The sequence below is a fragment of the Gymnoscopelus microlampas genome (assembly GCF_963454915.1).
Source record: "Gymnoscopelus microlampas genome assembly, chromosome: 14".
Classification (NCBI taxonomy): Eukaryota; Metazoa; Chordata; class Actinopteri; order Myctophiformes; family Myctophidae; genus Gymnoscopelus; species Gymnoscopelus microlampas.
The window spans coordinates 13180243-13197742 of record NC_139951.1 but is presented as its reverse complement, the minus strand read 5'-3'; the positions used below and the strand labels follow the sequence as shown (position 1 = coordinate 13197742).

Below are 17500 nucleotides of genomic sequence, written 5' to 3'. Positions count from 1 at the left end.
ACACACACACACACGGACGGACGGACGGACGGACAGGGTGCAAAGCATAGTCTCGGCCATGCCTTCAGCTTGACAGAGACAACGCGTATGCTTTGAAAAATGGTCAGAAATAATGTAAAGTATAACATGCACAGTATATCGTTATCAGTATATCGTAGACATCTTGGGCCTTAAATGTAATAAAATGAATTATTATATGTATTCATATACAAAATAAATGTAGATATAAAATATAAAATTAATAAATAGGCCTATTTCAAAAAGATATATATATGCCCAGTGTTTGGACAGATGGACAAACGGACCGACAGGAGTCAGAGTAAAAAGATTATCGGATTAGCTTTTCCTTTTATCATGGTACTTTTGCAAGACCGTGTACATTTTACTTTTCATTTTCTAATTTATTGAGCGTAGAGATGTGCAGTGGAAAGCTGGTTTATTTGTAAAAAATATATATACATTTATTTATCAAACTCACATAATGAATAATTCTTTTCCTCCCAATCTAGTAGGAGACTAGAGGTGACAAATCTAGCAAAAATATACAGTATAGTGAATTATTCATGATCAACAAAACTCAAATAAGCCTACAGTAAGGGCAACAACCCATAATCACAGATATTGGATTTACAAGTATGCATTCCATTGTTTCTTTAAAGCCATGAACCGTGAAATAATAATATTTTATAAATAATAATATTTCATAAATAATCATAATTAGACCTATTTGATCCCGCAGGGGATGAATGCTGCCCACGTGATTAGTGATCAGACTTGAGCGCAGGGGAGGGAGCAGTTAGGGGTTACGTGAAGTCCATAATCTCATTTTAGTCGACCTCCTCAATGGTCGGGCCTTGGGAACTTCCTTGTGCATCCCCACTGTAGCTTCCACCTGCAGGCATTCCGCCTGCGGGCATCCCTCCTGCGGGCACGCCTCCTCCGTACGATTTGCTGATAATCGGCCCACACACTTTCTCCAGCTCTTTGAGCTGATGCTCGTACTCCTCTTTATCAGCCAACTGGTTGTTCTCCATCCAGGCTATGGCCTGGTCACACTGCTCAATGACCTTCTTCTGCTCCTCTTCGCTGATCTTCCCCTTCACGCTGTCCTCCTGCACACTGTTCTTCATTCTGAAGGCGTAGGATTCCAGGTTGTTCTTGGCGGTGACCTTGTCCCTCTGAATGTCATCTTCAGCTTTGTATTTGTCTGCGTCCTGCACCATCCTCTCGATGTCTTCCTTGCTGAGCCGGCCCTTGTCGTTGGTGATGGTGATTTTGTTCTTTTTACCTGTGCTTTTATCCAACGCGGACACATTCAAGATGCCATTGGCGTCGATGTCAAAGGTCACCTCGATCTGAGGAACGCCTCTGGGAGTAGGTGGGAGTCCTGCCAGATCAAACTTGCCCAACAGATTGTTGTCCTTGGTCATGCCTCTCTCTCCTTCATACACCTGGATGTGGACCCCAGGCTGGTTGTCGGAGTAAGTGGTGAAGGTCTGGGTTTGTTTAGTGGGGATGGTGGTGTTCCGTTTAATGAGATTTGTCATAACTCCACCAGCTGTCTCAATGCCCAGGGACAGAGGTGCCACATCCAGCAGCAGCAGGTCCTGAACGTTTCCTGATGTATCGCCAGACAGAATAGCAGCCTGGACGGCGGCTCCATAAGCCACCGCCTCATCCGGGTTGATGCTCTTGTTCAGCTCCCTGCCGTTGAAGAAATCCTGCAGGAGTTTCTGTATCTTGGGGATTCTGGTGGAGCCTCCAACCAGGACGACGTCATTAATGTTTGCCTTGCCCAATTTGGCATCTCTAAGGGCTTTCTCCACAGGCTCTAATGTTCCCCTGAAGAGGTCAGAGCACAGCTCCTCGAAGCGAGCTCTGGTGATAGAAGTGTAGAAGTCGATGCCCTCGGAAAGAGAGTCGATCTCAATGCTAGCCTGAGAGCTGGAGGACAGGGTTCTCTTAGCCCTCTCGCAAGATGTGCGCAACCTCCTCAGAGCCCTCTTGTTTTGGCTGATGTCCCTCTTGTGTTTCCTCTTGAACTCCTCCACAAAGTGGCTGACCACACGGTTGTCAAAGTCCTCTCCACCCAGGTGAGTGTCTCCAGCTGTAGACTTCACTTCAAAGATGCCGTCCTCAATCGTCAGGATGGACACATCGAAGGTGCCCCCACCCAGGTCAAAGATTAGGACGTTGCGTTCTCCTGATGCGATTTTGTCCAGTCCGTATGCGATGGCAGCTGCAGTTGGCTCATTGATTATTCTCAGTATATTCAGCCCTGCGATGGTGCCAGCATCCTTTGTAGCCTGCCTCTGCGAGTCGTTGAAGTATGCTGGGACTGTGACGACAGCATTGTTCACCTTCTGGCCCAGGTAGGCCTCTGCAATCTCTTTCATCTTTACCAGGACCATGGAGGAGATCTCCTCTGGGTTGAAGGATTTGTTCTCCCCCTTGTATTCCACCTGAACCTTGGGCTTTCCTCCGTCACTCACCACTATAAAGGGCCAGAGCTTCATGTCTGACTGCACCACGGCATCCTCAAACTTGCGGCCAATGAGTCGCTTGGCATCAAACACGGTGTTGGTAGGGTTCATAGCCACCTGGTTCTTGGCTGCATCTCCGATGAGTCTCTCCGTTTCTGTGAAAGCCACATAGCTGGGGGTGGTCCTGTTTCCCTGGTCATTGGCAATGATCTCGACTTTGCCATGCTGGTAAACCCCCACACAGGAGTAGGTGGTCCCCAGGTCAATGCCAATAGCGATACCCTTTGCTGCAGACATCCTGAATACTTACAAATATAAATTAAGACAATGCATAGACTATAAGTACTTGACTTGAGCTTCTACTCTGCTTTACTTTAAAGGAACAACTTACAACTAGCTCTGTATAAGAAATTAAAGCTGCACACGCTTTTATAATGGCAGCGTGACGTCACAGTTAGTTCTGACCTCTCATTGTGAGTGGCTGAGAGGCATTGTTTCCAAATATAGAAATACTAGTGCAGTACACATCATCAGTGAACATGGAGGCCATCTATGATGTATAATAAGAAGCAGCAGTCACAGCAGTATAGCTGCATTTCTTCACTCATGTGGGAGTTAACATAGCTGGTGACGGAGCTGAAATAGCGTGTTAAATACTCAGTGTTCTGAAGGTTCTCATGGTTGCAGGCACACAGCTTTTGCCCTCGAGTTAGCGCGCATGTGTGTGTGTGTGTGTGTGTGTGTGTGTGTGTGTGTGTGTGGGCGCGCATGCGTGCGCACATGCATGTCTGTCTGTGACAGTCTTTGTCAATCTATCTGCCTGCAGTGCATGTTCTACGCGTGTGTGTGTGTGTGTGTGTGTGCGTGCGTGCGTGCGTGCGTGCGTGCGTGCGTGCGTGCGTGCGTGCGTGCGTGCGCACACATGTGTGTGTGTTGTGGTGTCTGTTGTTTGTAGCCAATGGCACAGCAGCACCATCTTTTACGGCCGACATCAAAGCCCCACTCCTCCGTTGGCCTCTCTCCATCACTCTTCTCCTCCGTTGGCCTCTGTCCATCATTCTTCTCCTCCACTACCTCCGTGAATGCTCTCTACCACTTCCTGTTCTTCTGTCTCTCAACCAGCCCTTTCATCCTCTTCAGTTCACTGTCATTATGGCTGACCTACCAGGCCTTCCAAAACAAATCACTGCACCTATTCATGCATTTTATCAACTGCACTTTAACTTTTCTTAATGTTTCCATTTTAGACATAGCCTAGTGTATTTATTTCTTGTTGCTAAATCCTTCTTCATTCAATTGTAGTTTTCTTTCATATAATGATAATAATTATCATGCATTTTCAAGCTCATAAAGTAAGATAAAACAATTTCACTCTCCTTGCTGCTGTAAGGAACCACTTTACTACCAGGAGTTTTGTCTTGAATCTTATTAGTTGAGCCGCAAAAAGTTAAACCATTGAAATGCATCTGTCTGTATACAGTATGTATGTCATTGTCTACACCTGATGAAGGCCAACTGTGGCTGAAAGGTTGTGTACCCTGCAATGTCTGTGTTTTAAGTAAACATAACACTGAGGATCGGACTGTCTACAGTGACTCAGTACACTGTATCAACATAAAGCCATGAAACTTCTTATATTAATCTCTAAGTATTTGATACATGGTGCAATGTGGTGGTCAAAAGGTAAGGTTGGCAATAAGCCACCCAGCTCAACTATATATAGTAGCTTGAGAAAACAAATTGGACATGCCGCCACTTCTCCCTATAACTCAATGGACACAGCCGCCCTGTTCTTTTCTGTCGCCCTATTACTTTGAATGGCGTCCTCAAGCTCGATACACACCTTTAGGATTCTCTCATCTTTATAAATTACTTCCTATTTTATATAACATTTTTAGTATTTTTCTATGTTCTTGTTACTGACCTGACTTTAGGGACATGGGCATTATCAGAAACCCAATAGATTTTCATGTGTAACAGTAGGCCTACTGTAAGTCACATTACTGTTAAGCTTAGAGTTATAATGGTAATTTCTTGTGAGATGGATCATAAAATATGCTGTATATTATACACAACAGTATGTTAAGAGAACTTTGAGAGAATAAGTAACGCATCGGGAATCTTCTATTCAAATATTTACTGGAAGGGAACCACGTTCCACTATGTTTTCACAAACCCCTTTTTTACTAGTTGATGGCTGAGCAGGGATGTGTGGCTTCACATCTAACTAAGGAATATGCTTGTTTGCACAAATTTGTTTTGTTACTTTGTTGAATTTTTTGAAACGGAAGAAATTCAAGATGTTCTCCAGCTGACCAGCGCACCTGATCCCAGTCAAAACACAGCAATGAGCTCCATGAGAGCCTGAGAATGTGCTCCGTCAGCCAGCCTGCTGAAAGAACGGTTTAATAGATTATTGCTAGTTTGTCTCCTGCTCTGTTCTTCCTCTTCTATCACTCGCCTCTGCCTTCTGAAATGTTTCATTTTTCATGTTTCAGTGATTACTTTTAGAGTAGAGTTTAGAGTTTCCCAGCAGAGTACAACTAAAGTGATACAGTGCAGCAGTAAGCACACAAGACATGACATGATGAAGAAAGAAAAACAAGGGAGGCCATAGCTGAATGGGTAGAGAGAGGCCGCCTGGGAAAGGTCGAAGTGTCCCTGAGCAAGACACTTAACCCCTTAACAGCTCCCGGGCGCTGCCCTCATAGCGCCCACTGCTCCTGATAGGATGGGTAAAATGCAATTATTATTATGTATTTTGGGTCACTCTGTTCTACATTCAACCGTCATCTACAACACATGACTCTCTCTCTCTCTCTCTCTCTCTCTCTCTCTCTCTCTCTCTCTCTCTCTCTCTCTCTCTCTCTCTCTCTCTCCCTCCCTCCCCCTCTCCTCTACCTTCCCGCCTCAGGATTGTGTGGCATCAGCGCGTTCCTCCAGAGGAACGGAGCTACGCGTTTTTTACGACCCTCTTCTTCTCAGCGGGGCACTCCCACGTTCAAGGGATGTGCGGCGCATTTCCTCCCTACCTAGTCGCTCCCTAAATGAAACCCACGCGTCCATTAAACAGCTCAAAAACCCCTGGCCCGGGACAGACTTTACCCCCGCAGGCACCGGGGGTGATTACACGCGCGCGCGCGCGCGCACGCACGCACGCACGCACGCACGCACACACACACACACACACACACACACACACACACACACACACACACACACACACACACACACACACACACACACACACACACACACACACACACACACACACACACACACACACACACACACACACACACACACTCCTCCTTAACAAGAAGAGGAAGGAGGTGAAGGGTGAAGAGGCATGCTGAACAGGATGGAGTGGAGAGCAAGAATGCCGGGGAGATGAAAGTTTGTGTTAATGTCTGGTAATGAGGCACTGGATGGGTTTTCTGTCCGCGTTATTCACCATATTTTGCCACGGCAAAAAGGAAGTGACAGGGTGGTTTTGCACAATTTGTTCACATGTTCTTTTGTTAACCAAATTAACCGTGGCAGGCCTATTTTGGGCATGTCATAATAGGCGAAAATGCCCACTTTTCAAGTATACAATTTGGCTTAAGTAGTTAAAGGGTCATTTTAACGTCTGCTTTTGGGAGCACCAGCATGAGATATTTGAAATTCCTTTTATCAGACACTGAGACATCTACTTTGGCTCACAAAAGCCAGAGTAGATGTTAAAATGACCCCAAACATGTTTGAAAGTGAAATATCCCTTTACATAATACCATGAGTTGTTGTCTTATTTCTAGATATAGGTTACAATCAAAAAGGGTGCCATAAGAACTGTGAAAAAGAGGAGAGTCATTTTACAACAGCAGCTTTTTAAACCTCTCCACTGGTCACATTGCTACAGTATGGAGCATCTTGCAGCTTGAAATGAAGTGTTTTTACACAAATGTACTATAATGCAATAGTTTACACAACTAGTTTGTAGGTTTTAGTGTAGGTTCTGAATCTGGGATGCTAAATACATGTCTTCCGATATCGCTTCTTTAGGTCTAGAAATTCACAGTATAGTCACGGTGTGCCTCTAAGGTAACTTGCCAGGACACACCTGTACCTACACACTGTATCTATGAATCTTACAGGACTCGCCTACAGATCTATACATCTCACAGGACACACAGGTCTGTGCTTCTTACCAGGCTCTTTGACCACAAACAGGATGGACTTGCCGCTCGTCTTGTCTTCATAGTACTGGAAGCGCTCGACGCAGTCATTCTCATCTTTGTACGTACAGTTCACTGCGTTGGTGTCATGGAACACTAGACGGAGCACAGATGGAATGAGGCAAGAAACAATGGTATCAGTGTGTGGACGACCTGAGATGGAATGCTTATACATCTTACATTTTAACTGGCATCAACAACTACGTCAGCTGTTGACACAATGATGCATCATGTTTTTCACTTGAATCAGTAATTTCATAAAAAGATTACGCAAAACTACACAGAAGGCAACATCGGTAAACAAAATGCTTATGAAACAAGTGAGTTTTCTCTGTGTTCCAAAGAGTTGGACCTACAACGACAGGGGCTGCAGTGACTCTGCAGAGCGACTGATTATTGGGAATCGGAAGGTTGATCTCCGGCTCCCGCTGGGTTAGTGTCAAAGTGTCCTTGAACAAGACAATGACTAACCCCTAACAGCTCCCAATGAGCAGGTTGGCGCCTTGCATGGTTTCCTATGCCGTCGGTCGCACATTGTAAAGTGCTTTGTATAAAGGTGCTATATGAATGCTATATAAATGCACGGTCTACCAAAGGCTGTGCCACTGTTAGGTTTTAGCCTAGCCTTAACCCTAACCTTAGTCAGAAGACCTGAGAGATCTCACAGTTGTTGTTGTTTTGAAAGATTATTTTTGTGGCATTTCTGCTTTATTTCGATAGCATCAGAGAGACAGGAAGGGCGGGCAGAGAGCAGCGGAATGACAACCAGCAAACAGTCCTGCCGACCGGAAGTTGAACCAGGGACATGCTGAAGAATTAATTTTGCCAATGCGCCCTAACCATTCGGCTATCGGGTCATATGCGAAAGGACTGACATTGCGAAATACAAAAGGTCCTTGAAGCCTTTAGAATCAGAATCAGATTTATTGTCACATCACAGGTTTACAAAAGTTAAAAAAGTGGGAGGTATTGTGAGAGGTATAGATGTTTGAGTGGTCGGGTCAGTGGTCTTACCTATGTTCTCCACCAGTTCTATCTCGTCCCTGCAGATACGGGAGCAGCTGTTGTCCTCAAACAGTTTGCCTCTCTTGAAGTGCTTACACTCCACACACTCCCTGCACACGCGCACACACGCACACACACACACACACACACACACACACACACACACACACACACACACACACACACACACACACACACACACACACACACACACACACACACACACACACACACAATCAGTGCAGCTTATACAGTCAAATCCTCAGTAACACTTTATCCATTTGTATACTTTCAGAGATTTTTTTTTTTTTCAAAATCGGGAAAGCATCTTGGATTTTAGCTATATATACATATATATATATATATATATATATATATATACTGTAGCAACATACGCTTTTCAGAAAACTCTTAGGATGTAGAACAGTGGTTCTCAAAAATAGCACTGCCGCACTGTGACCTTGTACATCTGCTATTTTTTATTTATTTTCTGCTATTCTTTTTTATGTAACACAAATCATTTTGGTGTCCCATGGCACAGAATCGGCCTCAGGTCTTAATGGGTTAAAATCCGATTCCACTGCATCACTGGTATGCAGATGCAATACAAATGTTGAATACATCGTATTTGTTCCACTGAAGCCATTCCGCTACGCGGCCCGAACGCGGCCCGAACGTCTAGGCCCGAACGTCTAGCGTGACGCGTCGTTCACTTTGCAGTGCCACCTTACAGGCACCTCACAGTGTGAGAGAGAGTTTTGTGCTCTCCTAAATCCACGGCAGGCTTTGAAAGTACCCACTTCAGAAAGAGGTGACGTGCATCACCTCTCCAATGACCAAAACCCACTATGGAAGCCGTCGAACTGGTGCGATCTGACGGCATCCTAGAATTTATAGGTAGGATGTGATGTCATGTGATGTCATGCTGTCGTGAGATTACGTCACACTGGCGTCGTCATCGTGATGTCAGATTACGTCACACCGTCACACTGGCGTCGCATACGGACAACCGACATGGCGCAGGATTCAAATTGTATATATAGATAGTATAGTATAGAGTGTAAAGTATGAAAACTATAGGAAAACCAGCATTGGTTAAAACGTTTAAGACATAATCCAAAAAGACACTCCTCAGTACTCCGTCTTCTATTATGTGTGTATGTATACTGTTCAAACATGCTTTATGTGCAAGACATGCTTACTTGTGTACTGTGTGTGTGTGTGTGTGTGTGTGTGCGCGTGTGTGTGTGTGTGTGTGCGTGTGTGTGTGTGTGTGTGTGTGTGTGTGTGTGTGTGTGTGTGTGTGTGTGTGTGCTTGTGTGTGCGTGTGCGCGCGCGCGCACGTGCAGTGTCTCACTTCTTCATGGTGCAGGCGTCGGGGCAGGTGGGGCATTTATCGCAGGTTGCCCCGTAGGCCCCGGGCTGGGTGCACTCGCAGGCCCCGCACACACACTGGCCCCTGCCGCTGCACAGCAGGCCCAGGCTGGACATGCAGGTGTCAGTGCGACGGGAACAGTTACAGTTCTCACCCTGCCAGTCCGGAGCACACTGGCAGAAACCACAGTCACACACCCCATGTCCTGTAGAGCAATGATCAATACAATACAATGTTAAAGCACAGTCACACACCATGTCCTGTAGAGAAATAATACAATACGATGCAATGTAATAAGGTTATGGGGAGAGAGAGCGATGCTGTACATGACCAAAGGAATACAATACAATACAATGTAATAACCCTAGCATCCCTTTTCCAGGGCTAATATTCAGCAAAAGTAGCAGATCTACAAGCTCACAATGCGTCACAACAGGAAACGTTGTGAGCATGTAGATTGCCATTTACAGCTGATATATTGTATGTAGTGTAGAGTGAAAACAGGGGCCAAGTAATAGAGCCCTTGGGAATCCAGTCAACTAAGTATAGGGTTTAAGTGGTTATCCGGGGAGGGAGATGCATGACCAATAGACTAGAAGAGAAGAGAAGAGAAGAGAAGAGAAGAGAAGAGAAGAGAAGAGAAGAGAAGAGAAGAGAAGAGAAGAGAAGAGAAGAGAAGAGAAGAGAAGAGAAGAGAAGAGAAGAGAGGAGAGTTAAAATAGAATGGAATGCAATGAAATAAGGTTATGGGGGAGGGAAAGATGAATAGGAATAGAACCGAATGGAATAGAAGACAACAATGATTGTTGTCCACATAAATATGCTTTATAGCCATAAAAAGACACCCTGCGATAAACACAGACAATCAAACAACAACAACTACAACCACCAAGCTCAGAGATATCAGTGCATCCAGAGTTGATATTTACCAACGAGCACTTCATCATGGAACGAGAAGAGAACAGGACAGATAGTAGTTGTGAGAGGTGAACATTGAAGCCCAAATACTGGGTCTGCTTATACACATACTGTACACAACACCCATTTTTAATATGTATTTATACGTTAGAGTTTCAATTTCCCTCTAAGTGGCCTCGCGGTGCCAAAACAAAACAGGGTGGTTATTACAGTACGGGCCGACATTACTCACAGCACAACGACGGGTGTTCATTTAACCACTAAGAGTGTGAAAAGTTACCTGTAAGGATCCATTTTCACACTCTTAGAAGTGAAATGAACACTTATGATCAGTGTAGGGTATAGGCCAAGTAACCCAGGAAGAGTAATACGTTACTAAATCCTCATTACTTTTTACTTGGCATCAAGCAACAAGTTACATCAGAAGTTATGTTATGGTATTAGTTTACACGGTACATGTTCCGTCAATCTTGCCAGAGGGTGCATGCTTAAAAGAACAGATCTACAAGCTAATAATATGTCACATCATAAATTATAAGCTTAAAGCTGCACTATGTAACTTCGATCCACTTTGAACCCGGTTTGAAATCTTTACCATTTGAGCTAATAGAGCCTGCCTGCTTGCTCAGATCCTGTGTCTAGGTGAGACATGACCTTTGACACAATCTAAAGGTCTCAATAGAAGTGCAGGGAGTACATCATGCCGCCTCACGCTACAGAAAAAGCACATAGGCTCCTACCCAATAGGCCACATGGCTCGGCAAGGCTTACTTACACAACTAGTTACTGGGGAAAGCAATAATAATACAGTAATATATCGTCTCTGTCGGGTGGCAACCTCATACGTCCAAAACTGTTACTTTTCAAGATTCAAATTAAGAAATAGCAGCGTTTCGCGGCGCGTTTCGCGCTTGTAGATCTGCTACTTTTTATGCTTTTGTGTGACGCTGTAGTCTGATCAAGTAGGGCGTTAATTTACGAAAAAACACAAAAAGTTAAAATATGGAGATAAGAGGTTTCTGCCTGACAGCAACGATATAACGTGGTAAAAACTGTCCACCACTGCTCAGGGTTGTGCTGTGCGGCTCTCTAGCGTCGCGCTCCGTCGGCCCTAACAACACATTGCATGATCCATGGATTACATAAGTGGGCTCGATACGAGCATTCCACACGTCTGCGTTCACACGTTCATTCCCAGAGACAGAGTACAAGCTTCTCAAGCTTTCTTCTTCTTTCCACATGAAAAACGTGTAATCTCTCCACTAAGTCCTTTCTATGTCTAAAAATGGGCCGATCTTGGCAGCCGACTCCTTGGCACCCGGGCTCAGACAAACGCTGGAAAGCAGAAGTACGCACACCTCAAACGCGCACACACACACACACACACACACACACACACACACACACACACACACACACACACACACACACACACACACACACACACACACACACACACACACACACACACACACACACACACACACACACACACACACACACACAGCGGTGCGTTTGAGGAACTGTTGTTACAGATCTGGACTTAATTCCATTGTTTTTCTAAAAATGAGAATTCTTTTTTTTTTGTGTTCCACTTGTGGTGTCTGTCTAGGGGTCTGTTTTTATTGGTCAGCATGATTCAGTGTTTCAATGTGTGACTCGCACTCTGTGTCTGTCTGTCTGTCTGTCTGTCTGTCTGTCTGCGTTCGCCTGCTTGCGTGCGCAGAATTAATATGTGTAAGAATGTGTGTATGTGTATGAATGTGTTTGCGAGCGTGTTTTTACAGTATGTGTGTGCGTTTGTCTGTGTCAGGCTGTGTGTGTGTGTGTGTGTGTGTGTGTGTGTGTGTGTGTGTGTGTGTGTGTGTGTGTGTGAGAGAGAGAGAGAGATCTATTCTGGGTGTGTGATCCATGGAGTGACAGTGCTGTTGTGGCGTACTCGCTGATAAAACAATGAGAGCGGAAAGCGTTTGGAACGCTCCTGACTGGATAAATGATTATCCACAAGCAAACAGCGCTGACCACAGACCTCAGCACTGTAATTACACCCTTCTGTGGAGGGGTTAGAAGAATGGATCTCACACACACACACACACACACACACACACACACACACACACACACACATACACACACACACACACACACACACACACACACACACACACACACACACACACACACACACACACACACACACACACGTTTGTAATACTATACAGTACTTGTGAGGACATCAACATCTTAGAACAGCGATTTTATGAATGCCATTTAAAAAAAAAAATTATACCTAACATTAAGGCTGAAAATTGAATAATTTCCTAATTGTGATCCTAAAGGTCATTACACACCGGCGATTATGCGAATATACGCAAAATTCGGACTCGTTCCGAATAATTAAAAGGCGCTTTTTCGCTTCGCTTTTTCGCTCTGTGGAAGCTTGCATTGACTTTATAAGGTTTCTTTTAAAAACGTATTATTCGCATGAAAAAGTCGCCCCCGGTGTGTAAGGAGCTTAACTCTAAAAATCTTTTTTAACCATGAAACATCCATTTCTCTTATGAGGACGAGGACAAGAGTCCTCACAATGTCCATTGCTCACATTTTACTATACTTGTGGGGCCTCACAAGTATAGTGATACAAGTACGCACACATGCACGCACAAACACACATGAACACACACAGTTGCAGTCGTACTAATACGCACAGACCAATTCGGAGTGTTTCTCTCTTGGCTCGTCTTTGACCAAACTTGGGGTTTTATTTTTAGCGCAGTGACACCCATGTCAGCCAGTGAGTAAGCAGTGTGGTATTTTCATGATAATGTTTTGGGCTCTCGGGGGAACACAGCCAAAAAAACACGGCTGTGACAGCACAACAGAGGGCTTTAATGGTTGGAGGAGGGCAGCCTGAGGTTCGGGTGAAGTCATGTTAGTTATGTGCCAGGCCAGGGAAACATTTCTGTGTGCCACTGTGCTAGTGGAAAAAAAAACCTGCTGTTTGACCTGAGATACGCCACATACAGCACTAAATGACCCTGCTGGAGCCGTGTTTACTCAAACATGTTCATGTCAAGGACCCCACAAATTGATATGGTTGCTGTCGGGCATAAACCTCTTATCTCCATATTCCATTTTTTCCGTAAATGAACGCCTACAGCGTCACACAAAGGCAACAAAAGTAGCAGATCCACAAGCTCGAAACGTGGCGTGAAGCGACGCGTTTTGAGCTTGTCGATCTGTTACTTTTGCTATTTTTGAATTTGAATCTTGAAAAGAAACAATTTTGGACATTTCATTATTCAACCCGACAGAGACGATATGTAATATGTTCGCGGACCCCCATCTGAAAAATAATTGTGCCAGGGACCCCCATAAGAGAAGATTATGGCCAAGTACATACTTTTTATTCCAATTATTTTTTGATTTTTCACTATTGGCTGTTTTCCATTAATTAATACATTTTGCTGTGTGTGTGTGTGTGTGTGTGTGTGTGTGTGTGTGTGTGTGTGTGTGTGTGTGTGTGTGTGTGTGTGTGTGTGTGTGTGTGTGTGTGTGTGTGTGTGTGTGTGTGTGTGTGTGTGTGTGTGTGTGTGTGTGTGTGCGCGCGCGTGTGTCTGGCTGTCTGCCATTAGCCAAAAGTTGTCTATTCAGTAAAAATCCTCAGTGTTACTCTAACTTTAAGTGTACAAACGTAACCAACATTGCACATGTTACATATTATTCTATTTGAAGAGACATTCACACTAATTCCGCACATTTTCCACTTTTTACAGTGACTCATGCAGTTACACTGTTCCTGTGTCCTGCTATAACGCCTCCTGTCTTACACCCTCATATGGAAAGAAATGATCACAGAATACTGTACAGGGAAGGAACAGCGTCCTTACGAGAAAGAACGTCGACCCCAAACCAACCAACAATGAACCGAAAAGGTCTGTTTAAGTTGCTGACAAACGGTCTGCGCTGCATTCTTCGCTGACTAGGTCGAGGCTCGGAAAGACGTCATGTGCGAAGCATGTACGCTAGCAGCAGCACAGCGCAAACACCAGCTGTGTGCCAGGTTGAAGCATTTCAAGGGTTTAAATGGATGTTATGTGACAAACTGTTTCTGTTTCATTTTGCTATAAAACGACATTGACAAACCAAAGCTGTAATTTCAGGAGCACGTCCAAAGGTTGGAAGTTCAAATACTCTCAACTCTCAGCCTAGAGTTAGATGAAAGGAAAAGCCCTTAGGCGAACTCCAAGCACACTCAGGATGAGCAAGGATAAAAGTTACAAAGCCTTTATTGTGTCAGGGCATACACAATTTTGACCCACAGGTCTTCCTCAGGGCATGGCTAAAGGGTTGGCGTTGCTTATTCTATTCTATCCTTCAAATATTTTGCTGCTGAGGTTAAAGCAACGGAAAAAAACAAGGAAGCAAAAGCCCAAATGGTATTTAAACAAATCCTCACCTTAAACTGCACAACCACAGCAGCAAAATACAGATTTTCCTGCCAGTAAAATGGCCAAGTGACTGGCAGCCAGCATAGAGCAGCTAAAACTGGGATTATGTGCTCAAATCTCCTAGTACCAGTGATGAGTCTAGCTGCTGCATTCTGTACCAACTGCAGGCGATGTAAAGAGCTTTTACTGAAGCCAGAGTAGAGGGCATTACAGTAGTCTAAACCAGAGGCGGAAAAAGTACTCAAATGTTTTACTTACGTAAAAATATTACAGTTACAAGTAAAATCCGGAATTCAAAATGTACTTGAGTAAAACTAAAAGTATAAAAGTATTGGTATGAAAAGGTTCTTAAAAGTACCAAAAGTAGAAAGTACCCATTATGCTGAATGGCCCGTTTCACAAGTTTTCAAATGTATAAAAATCGTTTTTAAAATAGCAGATCTACAAGCTCACAATGCGTCGCAAGCTTGTAGATCGGCTATTTTCAAATTGCCAAAATGTATATAGGGCTGAAGTGGTATGTTTTGTAATAATAATCAAAATCTACAAAGTAACTAGTTCAACTAAAGTTTTCAAATATTTGTAGTGGAGTGGAGCCTTTGAGATGTAGTGGAGTAGAAGTAAAAGTACAGAAGATTGGATATACTCCAGTACAGTAAAAAAGACCTAAACATTTTACTTAAGTACATGTTTGAGTAAATGTACTTAGTTACTTTACACCACTGGTCTAAACGAGAGTAGACTAAGGCAACATAGACACCTGGATTACAGCAGGACTTCAGTGTGTGAAGTAAAGTCATCTTCATGTACAAGGAGTCACTGGCTGCATATGACTCAACCTGTGTGTGTGTGTGTGTGTGTGTGTGTGTGTGTGTGTGTGTGTGTGTGTGTGTGTGTGTGTGTGTGTGTGTGTGTGTGTGTGTGTGTGTGTGTGTGTGTGTGTGTGTGTGTGTGTGTGTGTGAACTCTGCTGAACTGGCTGGCCCTCACTCTGTCTGCACCTTGGTTCAAACACAAACACACAAAACTAATGCATGGTTGAGACTGCAGAAACACACACGCACACGCACACACGCACACGCACACGCACACACACACACACACACACACACACACACACACACACACACACACACACACACACACACACACACACACACACACACATTTATCTTACTACACATTTATCATTCTCCGACCCATAAAGGGCTGTTCACATCAAGAACTGGAACTATAAATAATATAAATCTAGTTTTAAATACGTCTCTTAGTCAAGTGGATGGCAGAGTTCACACCACAACTATAACAACTACAGCAGTGGTGGAAAGTAACTAAGTAAATCTACTCAAGTACTGTACTTCAGTACAATTTTGAGGTACTTTTTACTTTACTTTAGTATTTCCAATTTTCAATACTTTTTCTTTAACTCCAATACATCTCAGAGGCAAATATTGCACTTTTTACTCGGCTACAATTATTTGAAAACTTCAGTTACTAGTTAATTCAGATTTGGATTATTATTACAAAACATTGAGTGTTCCTCAATTTCACTTCGGGATTAATATATCTCATCTCATCTCAAAACATACATTAACCACTTCAGTCCTATATACTCGTGACACGTTGTGAGCTTGTAGATCAGCAATTTCCAAATGATTGTATACATTTTGAAGACGTGAAATGTGTTCTGAATAATGAGTACTTTAACTTTTGTTACTTAAGTATATTTTGATGCCAGTACTTTTGTACGTTTACTCAAGTACATTTTGAATACAGGACTGACTAACCCTGACTATATTCCATGTTAACTCTTACCCCAACCTACAGTATACAGCACCTCAATCTACTGTAATGAACCTTAATAGGCTCTATGCACAGAGCCTATTAAGGCCTATTAACACAGAAATCCTTACTTCCTTCACAGGTCTTACCAATTATACTAATTAAGATTGTGTTCCATTCTGGTCAAGGTGCTGATATTGTGCATGTTCGCTGACTGGAAACACTCTGCTACACCAGTGGGTCTCAAAGTGTGGTCCAGCCTTAATTAGTATTGATAAGACCTGTGAAGGAAGTAAGGAAGATGCCCAATGTCATTCAAATATGGCTGCTGTGCATAGAGCCTGAGTCCAGTCCCTAACATAACCTCTTGTAGTTGTTGTGACGGGCCAACAAGATGTCCCGGGAGCGTTCTGCTCCTCTTGTGAGGACATTTATGACCAGCACACAGAGCAGTGTGTTTGTTATGAGTGGCTGTGTCCTGGGGCAGAAGCAGGACTGTTATTGTATGTAATTCCAGCCAGATGAGGTGGTGCAGCAGCAAGCAAGCCACTGAGGTGATGAGAGAGACTGCCAACGCTGGCCGTCAAGGAAACTCTCTCTCTTTCTCTCTCTCTCTCTCTCTCTCTCTGAAACACTCCTAGGAACCCAGACGCACCAATTTATCCACTGTTTGAACACTAACAAATCATCCCCTTCTCAACACATTTCTTCAACAACATGAACCCTAGCATCCCTATTCTGGTGTCAACATTCGGCAATGAGAGATTTGGTGTAGAGGCAAGAGAGGAGCAGACCGAGTATAAAGCCCTGGGAGACACCGGTCAACAAAGTATAGGGTATAAGTGGTTAAAATATCTGTAGAAATGAAGTGAAATGCATTCATAATTGACCCGTAAATGTGACCGTGATTCGGACACATGGTTTCAACTCAGGCCATGGACATTGGACAGTTTTCACAAACACCTTGAACCACTTAGTTCTGAGCTGGTTTTGTCCGGTTCCCAAATGTCACCTCCTCTGGGAAATCATGACCACATTATGTTCCTTGTCCTATGTTATTCCTGTTCCATAAACTAATAAACTAAATCTCTTTAAAGGAGTGCTTCACCCATTCTCAACCTATCTTCATATAATTGGTCCTCACTAATGTCCATTATAAGATGGCACCATTTCTGTCTACTCACTCTGTGTCTCAGAGGAGGACTGTGGACAGTTCAGAAACCTGCCTACCAGTGAAAAGTTAAACTTTTTTCTATAATTTATTTGTGTG

At 43.7% G+C, this 17500-nt stretch overlaps 2 protein-coding genes across 2 annotated transcripts in view; both read right to left on the bottom strand.

Moving 5' to 3' along the window:
• Window positions 1–17500, bottom strand: part of LOC311059726 (integrin beta-3-like) — a 42072-nt gene that overhangs the window by 5755 nt on the left and 18817 nt on the right. Inside the window, exons 12-14 of the mRNA XM_084077758.1 lie at window positions 9063–9285; window positions 7715–7815; window positions 6674–6796 (exon numbers count right to left, since the gene is read on the bottom strand). Of these exons, the coding sequence (XP_083933884.1) occupies window positions 6674–6796; window positions 7715–7815; window positions 9063–9285 (447 nt within the window). The remainder of the gene's footprint in view (window positions 1–6673; window positions 6797–7714; window positions 7816–9062; window positions 9286–17500) is intronic.
• Window positions 822–2929, bottom strand: LOC311059727 (heat shock 70 kDa protein-like). The gene has a single exon (XM_084077759.1). It carries the CDS (start codon window positions 2778–2780, stop codon window positions 828–830), a length of 1953 nt encoding a protein of 650 aa, XP_083933885.1. The 5' UTR covers window positions 2781–2929; the 3' UTR covers window positions 822–827.

Bases quoted from the DNA above. Each gene is read 5' to 3' on its own strand.
- LOC311059727 (XM_084077759.1), bottom strand. From the start codon at position 2,780: ATGTCTGCAGCAAAGGGTATCGCTATTGGCATTGACCTGGGGACCACC.